This window comes from Mytilus californianus, unplaced genomic scaffold, assembly GCF_021869535.1.
Source record: "Mytilus californianus isolate M0D057914Y unplaced genomic scaffold, xbMytCali1.0.p SCAF_1, whole genome shotgun sequence".
Taxonomy (NCBI): domain Eukaryota; kingdom Metazoa; phylum Mollusca; class Bivalvia; order Mytilida; family Mytilidae; genus Mytilus; species Mytilus californianus.
In genome coordinates, this window is record NW_026262581.1 from 135192599 (window position 1) to 135206172 (window position 13574).

At 32.8% G+C, this 13574-nt stretch overlaps 1 protein-coding gene across 1 annotated transcript in view; it reads right to left on the bottom strand.

Moving 5' to 3' along the window:
* Positions 1-5000: 5000 nt before the first annotated feature.
* Positions 5001-13574, bottom strand: part of LOC127735639 (cyclin-G-associated kinase-like) — a 50577-nt gene continuing 42003 nt past the window's right edge. The window contains exons 18-24 of the mRNA XM_052245875.1: positions 12537-12616; positions 11481-11677; positions 9458-10603; positions 7768-8019; positions 6597-6745; positions 6085-6261; positions 5001-5329 (exon numbers count right to left, since the gene is read on the bottom strand). Coding sequence (XP_052101835.1) covers positions 5228-5329; positions 6085-6261; positions 6597-6745; positions 7768-8019; positions 9458-10603; positions 11481-11677; positions 12537-12616 — 2103 coding nt within the window. The 3' untranslated portion in view covers positions 5001-5227. The remainder of the gene's footprint in view (positions 5330-6084; positions 6262-6596; positions 6746-7767; positions 8020-9457; positions 10604-11480; positions 11678-12536; positions 12617-13574) is intronic.

The following is a 13574-nucleotide window of genomic DNA, read 5'->3' on the forward strand; positions in this document are numbered from 1 at the left end:
GGTTTACTAAACCAATTAAACTTAAATTGACCCCTTACAAAAAATAGTGTTATCCAACCACACACATAATTAGAACTACATTCACATCACTACTTGCTACATGTATCAATTGATAATAGTCCTTACACAGGCAACAGTTCAAAAACAAAGAAATCAACGTTGTACCTAGTTATAACCCAAATATAGTGTGATATACCTCACTTCTATTACTCATGAGAAATAATTAGCAGTACAACATACAATACCCATTGAGAGTAATTCCACCTAAATTTATTTGCCTATCTTAATTGTAGCACTATAATTTTAATGTAAATTATTCTTAAATATTGAAAACCATATTATGTGATGAAAAGATTTCATATGAATGTGCTTTTGTAATGTTTGAATACTGTAAACCTACTTATTTTTGCGAGCGATTTATTTTAGCTACTTTCGCGAGTAGAAAAATAACGCGAATATATATCGTCGCGAATATGTAAAACTCGGATCATGACTTATTAAATTTCACCAAGATAATAAAAAAATCGCAAAATTAAATAGCCGCGTAGTAACTTAGAAAGGGTAAAACGCGAAATAAAGTATTCGCGAAAATAAGTTGGTTTACAGTATAAGGTTTTCCTGTGAATGATGGAGGAGGTAAATTGCACAAAATTTAACAGAACAATTGCTACAAAATATAATACCTCTTCTTCGTTCCTTTATTGTGACATCACTAAGTTTGTACTTGCTATAAGCCAAATAATGGATGTCACCACTGGAACAGGAACTTTTCCTAAGCACTTGAGTTTATTCCTGGTGTTTGGTGGGGTTAGTGTTCCTCAGTCTTTAGTTTTTTGTGTAGCGTTTTGTGGACCGTCTATTCAGCCTTCTTTTGACCATGGTGTTCTCTAATTCTTCAAAATATAATATGTTATTGTCCCGCCCTTTATAATCTTTTCGCCTTTTTTTAAACACAAATAAAGTTTCTCTTTTGGAAACTTCATCAGTGATAAAATAACTAGAGGCTCTCAAGAGCCTGTGTCGCTCACCTGACTCTACTTTGGTTTTAGAAATCATGTAAAGATAGATAAAAATCATAACAGATACCCAAATAATGATTGAGGCCAAATTTTGATTAATATTGGTCCCGTTATTTAATAAAATATCCTGGTGGCCATCTTGAACAGTAAATGGGCAACAAAGTAGCAACACTTGGTCAGCACTTCATAAGGAACATTCATGCCATGTTTGGTTTCATTCCATTCAGTGGTACTCTAAAAGAAGACATTTGTATGTATTTCCCATAGGGTCCTATGTTAAACTAAGCCCCCCCCCCCCCCCCCCTAGCGGCCATCTTGGATGATGGATCGACTGCAAAGTAACAACACTTGGTCAACATCTCATAAGGAACATTCATGCCATGTTTGGTTCCATTCCATTTATTGGTTCTCTAAAAGAAGACATTTTTATGTATTTCCCAAAGGGTCCTATGTAAAACTAAGTCCCCCGCTGGCGGCCATCTTGGATGATGGATCGGCTACAAAGTAACAACACTTGGTCAGCATCTCATAAGGAAGATTCATGCCATGTTTGGTTTCATTCCATTCAGTGGTTCTCTAAAAGAAGACATTTGTATGTATTTCCCATAGGTCCTTTGTTAAACTAAGTCCCCTGCTGGCGGCCATCTTAGATGATGGACCGACTGCAAAGTAACAACACTTGGTCAGCACCTCATAAGGAACATTCATGCCATGTTTGGTTTCATTCCATTCAGTGGTTCTCTAAAAGAAGACATTTGTATGTATTTCCCATAGGGTCCTATGTTAAACTAAGTCCCCCGCTGGCGGCCATCTTGGATGATGGATCGGTAACAAGGTAACAACACTTGGTCAGAACCTCATAAGGAACATTCATGCCATGTTTGGTTTCATTCCATTCAGTGGTTCTCTAAAAGAAGACATTTGTATGTATTTCCCATAGGGTCCTATGTTAAACTAAGTCCCCTGCTGGCGGCCATCTTAGATAATGGACCGACTGCAAAGTAACAACACTTGGTCAGCATCTCATAAGGAACATTCATGCCATGTTTGGTTTCATTCCATTCAGTGGTTCTCTAAAAGAAGACATTTTTATGTATTTCCCATAGGGTCCTATGTTAAACGAAGTCCCCCGCTGGCAGCCATCTTGGATGATGGATCGCTACAAAGTAACAACATTTGGTCAGCACCTCATAACGAACATTCATGCCATGTTTGGTTTCATTCCATTCAGTGGTTCTCTAAAAGAAGACATTTGTATGTATTTCCCATAGGGTCCTATGTTAAACGAAGTCCCCCGATGGCAGCCATCTTGGATGATGGATCGCTACAAAGTAACAACATTTGGTCAGCACCTCATAACGAACATTCATGCCATGTTTGGTTTCATTCCATTCAGTGGTTCTCTAAAAGAAGACATTTGTATGTATTTCCCATAGGGTCCTATGTTAAACGATGTCCCCCGCTGGCAGCCATCTTGGATGATGGATCGCTACAAAGTAACAACATTTGGTCAGCACCTCATAACGAACATTCATGCCATGTTTGGTTTCATTCCATTCAGTGGTTCTCTAAAAGAAGACATTTGTATGTATTTCCCATAGGGTCCTATGTTAAACTAAGTTCCCCGATGGCGGCCATCTTAGATGATGGATCGGCTACAAAGTAACAACACATGGTCAGCACCTCATAAGGAACATTCATGCCATGTTTGGTTTTATTCCATTCAGTGGTTCTCTAAAAGAAGTCATTTGTATGCATTTCCCATAGGGTCCTATGTTAATCTAAGTCCCCTGCTGGCGGCCATCTTAGATGATGGATCGGCTACAAAGTAACAACACTTGGTGAGCACCTCATAAGGAACATTCATGCCATGTTTGGTTTCATTCCATTCAGTGGTTCTCTAAAAGAAGTCATTTGTATGCATTTCCCATAGGGTCCTATGTTAAACTAAGTCCCCCGCTGGCGGCCATCTTGGATGATGGATCGGCTACAAAGTAACAACACTTGGTCAGTACCTCATAAGGAACATTCATGCCATATTTGGTTTCATTCCATTCAGTGGTTCTCTAGAAGAAGTTCAAAATGTAAAAAGTTAACGCCGACGACGGACGACGCTGGACGACGGACGCCAAGTGATGAGAAAAGCTCACTTGGCCCTTTGGGCCAGGTCAGCTAAAAATTGTTTAAAGCATGTCAATCAATACCTTTTAAGAAATACTTTTGGTATGTTTCTTTTCAGTATATTCAGGAGGTCAAAAAAACTTGCATGTCCTTGACTGGATAATCTGATAATAGATGCACAAGAATCCAAACTGTTGTGGCTATTAAATATATAAGAACACTATCATACTGATGCATATTTATTGACCTATTCATAAGTATCCACTATTTACAGACAACAAACAGTGTTTATCATTAACTAATATACACAAATTTAAAACGCACCTAATCTCATTCTCAAATAACAACTTTTATTGACGTAATTGTTAGTGCAATAAACTTACTTATTCACTAAATTTTTTTAACTTCTAAAACATCTAAACACCAATGTTCAAATCTTTCATAATTGGATATAAAACAGAAAAATATGTGAGTGACGACTAACTTTAACAGTTTCCTTCTAAAAACTTATTTGTACTTTAAATTACTACACCATACAGAAATAATATTTCATATTTTAAAATGCTAAAATGTATGAATCTCACTGATTGCACATATGTCCATGGAACAATTGTTAATACTTCATGTTAGAACTCTTTAAGAGATTTATAGAAAGTCTACACCTACATCTGTAGAAAGACCATACCTTAGTATTATTAAGATTAACCAATAACTATCACAGATATTCCAAAATATACAAAATACATGCTTACTAACCTTAGGGGAATACAGATATGTCAAAAGAACCAGCTTATCAATCGGAATGTTTTATAAATACATAGATAAACTATACATTAATTAGTACATAACAGACAATAATATATCATATTCAATTCATTGTCTCAATTAATGGTTTCCAATCTTAAATGTATCAAATTTGGAAAATAATTACATTTTAGTACTTAAACTATAATCAGAACATAGAATACTGAATACTAATCAAATTACATGAAACCATTATATTGCACAAACAAATAAGATTGTGGGTCATATACAATGTTTAAATAAAAGGAAAATAAAATAAACATGTTTAAAGGAATCCCTACCTAAAGTGATGACACGATCACTAAAAAGGACAAGAAACCAGGCATAAAATTGTGGGTGTAAACAGTACAGAAATGTAAAACTCAAGTAGCGGTATAAATGATTATATCTAAATTAAAGAGGCAATGATAGAAACATGATGAGATTTAAGTAATCTGTACCACAACTGACCATGTGACCGCTGTACAACCATTATGTTATGCCATATGAATGACTATATCTGGATTACAGAGGCAGTCAGGAAACATACCACAACAGATGTTCTTAATACTATCACACACTATGCCAATTTTCAATATGTGTAGAGACCTTAAAACTGATTTATCCAGGTAGCAATTATAAGGAGTACTTAAAATAAAATTGGATTAAAACGTGGTATCATCTGTTAGAGGGAATTTTCTTTTAACTGTGCAATTGAAGCCAAGTAAAATATTAAATATATTAAGTATATTATAACATAATTCATCAATAAGCAGCAATCTATATAAATATTAAAACACAAAATAAAATAGATCATTGTTTAAGGGATATCATATACTGCTCTTTTGACTATTGGGATAAAGTATAAGATAATTCCAATCTTAATGTTTGGGACATCAGATACATTTTGTATTTTCAATCTTTAGAGAAATTTACATAAATATTTTAATGATACATGTATATGATATATGGTTTACTTCAATAATTACTTAGTATGAATGTTGCTTATTTTTTCTTCCAATTGTATTCAAAGATATTGTTAGAATTCCATTGCTGGCTAAAAATCCTACTAATTCACCCTGCTACTAAAAAATTAAAAAAATTACTGATTCACCAAACATTAAAAGTAATCTGGCCTTTTTTATCTCAATAAAATGATGTTAAAGTGAAATTGAAAACTAATAAGAAACATACAGCACAGTCCTAGAAAAAACATTAAAATTATAGAAATTACATGTGACCTAGATAATCATCGAATACTTTCAAAGTGCAGTAACTGTCCATGATCATGTGATTTGAAATTGTTAATATAAAGCTTTCATGCCTTCCTCCTCAAACTGGGCCCAGCCATCGTTTAATTCCATAAATATCATTTTAGCCATGTCTTCATGTGGTGATCCAGTCAGCTGCAAATAAATTATATCTTGGGTCATTTAAAGGTAGAATAACTTAAATAATTCCTTGAATGTTCAACTGATTCAATGAACCATTTCACATACCACGTAACATTATAAATTCTATTTAATCTGGTCATGAGGACTATGCACATGAAAAAAAAGTTCTCAACTTTCAATGTATTATTTTGACAGTTTGTTTATAATGAAATCATTGTAACTTAATCTAATTGCAGGAATCAAAAGTTTAAGACTAGAACATAATGTAAAACTGCCCATAGAATACACTACATTAATAGAAGATAAATGTATTTTGATGATAGACTGCTATCACCTGTACTGTACATGTATGTGGTAATTGAGAGAGATAACAATAAACATTTCCAGTTTTATTTCTGTATTACCATTCAGCTTAAACAGCCAAGCAGTATTTCCAATTTTTATGAAATGTTATAGGCATTTAGAACTCATTGAACTCCATTTATGCATCACTTATAATTTCAGAGATACAATTCAAATTTTTAAATTAGATCTATAAATATATTGAATGACTGTAAAATGTGGCTTTAAATGCAAGTAAACATCTCATGGTACAGAACCCCTTTTATCTGGATGAACAGTTATCTGATACATCATGGAACCATTTCTTGACTGGTACAAGGTACCAGATTATGGTACTACACATACTTTAGCCTTATAAACAGCAAACATACAGAACATTTTTCCTGACTTATTGTACGGTTATGATATCATTAAACAGAACCTACCTTATCTGGATGAACGGCTAAAACAGCTTTACGGTAGACTTTCTTGACTTGTTCCGGTGTGACAAGGTCGTGCATTCCAATGCCTTTCCATCGTTCCTCTCCCTCCCATAGGACTGTATGTAGTGAACACAGAAGAGCTCTTATATTCCTCTCTTTACCCTGTACCCATTCCAATATCTTTAATACAGTTCAATTAATTGATAGTATTTCTGACAGTTCTTTAACAAATTGTTGTATAAAAGCTCATATTTTTATCTGTGATAAGATTTTCATAGACGTGATTTGTATACAATATTCTAATAAAATGACATTTTTATGTTTTACAATGTAACAAAAATGAGTTTTTTTGTGAATTAAAGGAGATATGTTGTATACCTCAATGAGACAGTAATGTAACAACACAAAATAATAATCAAAAGACATCAACATATGGTCTTTAACTTCAGACAGCAGTGTTGTTTTTTTTAAATTATTAAGATATTTAAAAAGATGTGTATTTGTCTGTTATCTACCTTTAATTTATCAGGATCCATATCTTCTACTAACTGTTGTCTCCTCATACTGGCAATAGTCTTTTGTTCGTTAGATTTAGCTGTAGAACTAAAGCCCTGCTGCCCTAACAGATCTTCAAAGGCATGATTAGATACTGATGGCTTTGGACCTGAAACATGTGAAATGCATAAACAAAATGGTTTAAACAATCAGAAGTTACTAGTATTTAGAACAAGTTTAATTGTTAACATTAACTCTATGAAAAATAAAAATTTGACTTGTTTTAGTTAAAACCTATTTTGTTTTACCATTAAATTAAAACATGTGAAATAATGGAGAGAAAAAAAGACAGAATTCAGTGTAACATTTGTGCAACTTTAATCTTTTCACATTTCATAAATGCAAGGTGCAGGTTAGAAGGTGGCTGGTAGAATCTAACTTCTTTATAAACATTGAGGTAAATACTTTAAAGAGTGTAAAATGGTGAAAAGTTGGTGTTAACAAATGATGTAGGAAAAGTGGCATGTTGTGCTCAGAAGCATTCAAAATGTTATTGAAATGTATTACCAAAGTTATCTGCAATCATAATGACAAGAGTTAAATTATGATGGAAAATAAAATAAACATGATAAAATAAAATAAATATATTGCAAATACAAAACAATCATTATACTGCTTCTAGGATGTTTCAGTCTTACTCAAACAATCAACAGTCAAAGATAAACTCAATGACAAAGTGGAGATTTGAATTCATTATGAATACCAAAGTTGACCTATGTGAAAATGGTCAGAAGATAGCTATAAAATTTTGGCCTCCAAAGTGTAAAAGTTGGAAGTTTGGTACCACAGAACCTGGTTTGACATCCAATTATTCCCTTACCAAGTCTGGCATATGACAGTCAAATTCAATTTTTTCCAGCAGTTTAGATGGTTTGTGTTTCCATTTTTCCAGTTAATTAAGACCTTAAATTACCTTGGACTCGGAGTTCATTACATACTTTACTATCCATATTACAACTTAAACACAGAAATCAGACAAACAAAAGCTTAAATTTTTACAAGCTAATAATAAAAACTTATTTAACATAAAACCATTGGTTAAATGTTCAATCAATGTTGTTTTGTTTGTGTTTGTACATGAAAGACCTTGATACAAGACTTTGGTACTATATCTGTTTTAGTTTCACTTACCGAATGGTTTCCTAACACCTCGATCACTTCTATCACCAATCACACTTGATTTTCCTGTGTTACTCGGAGGAGCAGGGAAGTTTACGTTGTAGTTTGGTTTATGTTGTGCAGGTCTAGATATCTGTGGGGATCCTTGAGGGGAATTTTTGTTGATGACTGCCTGTGGCCTGTTGAGTTTTGGAGAACCTTGTGGAGATGGTTTATTTTGCCACCCTGCAGACTGCTTATTACCTCCAATACTACCTAAACTACCTGTTTTAAAAAAGGTATTCTATGACATGTTGTCAGATATATACTTTATTCTCTAAAATTATTATAACTTGCAAGTATCTCATACCTGGTATTCTGTCTGATGATTAAAAACATATCCTGGTACAGTTTACTTGATTTTATTTATTTACCACCTTTGGTATCCAATGTGTACATTTATTTAGGTGAAATAATGAAATAAACATATATCTTTTTTATATTTGATCCAAACTCATTCTTTAGAAGTAAACTCCACCTTTTCTCATCATAATACACAATTGACATTACAGAGAAAACAATAGTTGTCACAATATCAAAAACATCAACAGTTTACATGCAACTAGATATTATAATTATTAATTATTGTTCATTAACAGGAGAGTATTTCTCTCGAAGGAATGTTGGATGCCAAACTCAAGTATTTTCTACATGTGAGTAAGGATGACTTTAATCAATCAAGCATCAAATGCCTTTTTTTTCTACCATTAGAGTTACAATCGCCTAAAAGTTCCGCTGCCATTTGTGCATATATTTTTGAGCTATTATTGCAGTTAAACAGAAATTAAAAAAAAAATTTACAAATTTAATTGTCAAGTGGAACGCCCTCATTTATGTCTCTGAAACCTCCTATGTACAGTCAGGGATATAACTCTATAGGGTTATTACAGAAAAATAACATACATTTGTTATTGTGGACTAAAAAATCATAGAACTGTGATAACATATGTATGTTACATTTTTCAAAGGGACAATATACATCATTAGTTTAGTTAAAATGTATACAAGTTCTATTCATATTACTATCGTCTTTATGTATACTTAACTATAGAAAGATATAACAGTTCATAGTTTGCCAATTATGCATAGTACACCTATGTTATTACAGAAAAAATATGCCTGTAATAACTAAAGGGTGTTATCACAGCTACTCCAAAGCATTTGCTCAGACATACATCATGCTTAATTACAATGTATTTTAATTTATTGTAAGAAATAATGACCAGAGCATGTAATGAGGTTCTGCGCAAGCTTCCCAGTTATTCCCAAGTGTTTCATATAATAAGTTACATTCCTTTAATAACTAAGCCTTGTTATTACAGCTAAGTTTATCCCTTAAAAGCCTTATCTCATTGATTTACCATGGTTAATCAAAAATGTATTAATCTAATTAAAAAATTAGTTATCAAGGCTATGCATTTAGTTTCTGCGCAAAGTCTCGAGAGTTCCCTAGAGCCCACTATAGATTAAAATATTTTTGATTTATTTTACAAATAACAAACATATGTTATTACAGATTTAGAAAATTTAAGGAATAAAGAGTAGACAACTCATGAAAGTATCTGTAATAACACATGCAAGTTATTTTCTGTAATAACCCTATAGAGTTATATCCCTGACTGATGTAGAAGATTGACTGATCTTCAAAATCTTATCAGCTTACCTAAGTCAGCAAATGGATCCAGTTTTTTGGGCTGTTGTTGTTGCTGAGCTGGCTTAGCCTGATTAGCAGATAAAATATTTTGTTGTGAACCAAATCCTCCCATTGCCGGCAATTTAGTTCCACTATTATTCTGTTGATTACCTCCTAAGTTAGAAGCAGAATGACTTTGTCGTAAGTTAGGACTTGATCTATTTACTGGAATGTTTGATGTATTAAACTTAACTACATTTGAACTATCCCAGTTTCCAAGTAAATTTGGACCAGTGTCATTTGAGGAATTACTTTCCATCATTTTAATAAATTCATCTTCTTGAGTATTTTTGGAATTGTTTTTACTTGAGACACTTGTTTGGAATGGATCGAATGTTCCAGATGGTTTCTGGGTAGAGTTGGCTGTTGGGAATGCATTAGTCTGTCGAGAAGATAATTCCTGGAAAGGATCAAATGTAGATTGCTGACCACTAGGCGCACTATTTTGTGTTCCACCTAGAAAGTCTAAGTCATCACTAGGTTCATTTATATTAAGTAAATCCATTTGTTCTGACACATCTCCATTTTTTGAATTTAATATGCCTGCTTCAGTTTGCTCACCTGACAGATCAAACAATTGATTATCAGATTTTGATGAAAACAAGTCAACGTTTTGTGGTTTTGACTGGTTTCCTAAAGAAAACAAATCCACATTTTCAGTGTTATTTCCTGATGAGAAAAAGTCAACATCTTGTTGTTTTGACTGGTTTCCCATTGAAAATAAATCCACATTATCAGAGTTATTTCCAGAAGAAAACAAGTCAACATTTGGTGATTTCTTCCCTCCAATAGAGTTTTGAGATCCACTATTACCATTAGGTAATCCCTTCATACGTTCACTAGTTAAAGCTGCAAAATCATCTTCATCTTCACTGCCACTGAGCAGACCTGATTCCGATTCTCTGTCAGCAAAACTCTTTACTTCACCCAGTCCTTTTGATTCTTCCTGTTGCCAACTTAAACTGTCAAAGAAACTTTTTTTGTTAACTGGTTCCTCTGTTTTCCTGGTTTCCTGTTTTGGTTCTTGTGGCTTTGATACATGAGCAGGACTGCTATTCTCACTACTAGGTTGACTGGTAGTCCTGTGTAATCTGGATTTTACTCTTTCTGATATACCTGATGTAGAAAATTGGATCAAAACTATATATATATAATTAAAGCATAGTTTTACTAAATAAATAAAGGTTATGTGAAATGTAACTAATGTTTTACATCTACAGTAATACCTTAAAAGCCAAGTATTAAAACAGTATTACTTTGGTTTGTATCAGTCATACAAGTCCTGATGATTATTGCCTTAGGCAAAACAGAATGTTGGTTTCCTATAAACCTGCCGGGGCTGTTTTACCTTCCAGGTCATTTTTTTAAACAGATAAATTTCCTATCAGTGGTTTAAGAAAATTTCTCTATAGAACTATTAAAACAGTGTGTGCCTTGTTTGCTTTTTCATAAAAAAAATTAATAAATTAAATAAAGAGATTTTCCTGCCTGCCCAACCTTCACAAATTTTCTTGTGTTAGGGGAAACCAACATTCAATGGCCTTATATGAATAGTATTAAAATCCCTCGATCTCTCAACAGTTCATTAGTTTATTTCATTAGACCAGTTTTTCCCTGTGCCTAGCTATCTATTCTCTTGTCATACCCAGGTATGTTAAGTGAAAAAAGAGCAATCTTTATTTATATTTTCTTACTTTTATAAGCTAATAAGGTTTCTGTTTTTTACAATGTATTATATTGATTTGTATACTATTTTTTAAAATATTTTACTACATGTACCTCTTTAGCAGTTTTATCTTTTATCATGTTTGTAATGATACATTGAACTATATGATTGTAAAATAACTATGTGTAAATATCTGTTTTTGAATGTATTGTAATTTGTATGTGAGGACCTCAGGGAAGATAAGTTTATTGCAACTGTGTTTACCCTCTTTAAATAAAGAATTTATTATTATTATTGACACTAAATTATCCTGATAATACAACTTACCAAACTCATTTAGAACTTGATACAGTTCATCTTTAGAAGAGAATAAAACCCTGGGATTCAGTTTCTGTGTATCAAATTTTTGCCATGGGTACATACTGTCAGTTCTAGGACGTTCATTGGGTGATACAATCACATCCAACGACACAGAGAAAAGATCCGGATATTTGTCCGCAGTTTCTAACTGATCCAAATCAAATCTGCAACAAAAAAATATATCTTAAAACATAAAGACAACAAGTAGTTGAAGTACAGCTTGAAAGATTGGGTTTAAGAAGACAATTTAATGCTCTGTGATAACAATGATTTATTCCATAAAGTATGATAATGGTTTGTTTCAAACTTTATAGCTCAAGTTTTGCAAAAATATCTGGAGCTAAAAAAAAGTGAATGTTGATTGTACATTCCAAGTACCATATCCCGTAATAAACAGTTCTTGGTGAATGTAGGACTGATGTAAAAGCACTATTTAAATTGAAAATTTTATTTATTACCTTTAAAGTCATCATAAATGAATATAAATCATAATGTTAATGGTAAACTTTTTTGAAATATCCATAAATATGACAAAGTTCAACATCCTGTCATATAATCATTTGACCTTTAAAAAGCCTCGAATGATAGTAACGACTTTTGGTATTGTTGTTAATATGACAGTGGTTTCAGGTTCAAAGCATGAACCTAATATCAATGGTTTCAAATTTGACCATAGCAGCATGTAGAATAACTGTGTAAACTTATAATATTGTTAGTGGTTTCAGGTTGGACCATCGCAGTATGCAGACTTACTTTTGAACTTATCCTTTGTGGTTTCAAATTTTATCATAGGAGTATGTATTGAACTTGAACTTATTGTAATTGGTTTCAGGTTTGATTATAGCAGTATGTATATCTACTTTGTGAACTTAATCTTAGTGGTTTCAAGTTTGACCTTACCAGTGTGAATACCTATTCTATGAACTTTATGTAAGTGAATTCACATTGACCTTTTTGAACAATAAAACATGTTTAAACTAAACCAGTGGTTTCACATTTGACCATAGGAGTATTTATACTTACTGTGTGAACTTAGTGTTAGTGGTTTCAGGTTTGACCATACCAGTATGAAACTGTAACTGAAACATCTTCATTGATGTAATCTGAAAGAAACAAATTTAATATGATTTATAATTGTAATGATAAACAGTTTTACACAATAGAAATGTTGCTTGGTTGTTTGATTAATGTTTGGATTCCAATATTTCATGTGTATTCAGGACAACAACAAATTAACAATATTGAAATCCTGACCCATGAGATGGGTTCTGTAAAGTGACTTGACCAAGATAAATGAAGTGAAATGTAGAATGCCACTGACAATAGATGTTTGGTGGATGAAAGCATTGTTTGTTTGACAGAAGCAGTAGATCTTCACAACCAGACAAATTTCTTACTTTTAAACAATGGTCCCAACATTGTTTTACAACTAGTTTTAAAAAGAAGTTATTTTTTGTTAAGCCTGTAGCTTTGTACTGAGTTAGTTTCTAATATTGACTGCCTAGATACATGTACCTGTCTTTGGCAAAGAAAAAATGTACTATATTGAGAACATAAAAATGTTTATTTTACATTTTTTCACCTTTTTTTGGGGGGGGGGAGTGGAGCATCATATTCAGGCAATCTATTCAATTAGAATTTTTATGAATGGATTTCTTTTGCTGGTGACTAGTAACCTTAATCAGGATATGTCAATGAAGTCAAACTGAAACTGACCCCTAAAAAACCATATTAGATTTGCTTTTAGAAGGTTGGAAACAAATTAGAATTTTTTACTTTCACCACTTGTAATGGGTTTTTTTCAGTGGTTAAGTAAGAGTGTGAGCAAGATATCTTCATAACCCCATCCGCTAAATTCTGTCTTAAACTTAAAGTTGACTATGGAGGTCTGTACATTTACTTCCTCTGCTTGACCTTTGCCCTCAACCTTTCATGTCCTCATCCCAAATGTTGACCTTGTCCTTCACTTTGTCCAAGATACTATTATTAGGCACCCAGCCTTCCCAATGTTGTCCTTGTATTCTTCTCTTGCTGACAACTTTGTCCCCTAATGTTGAAATT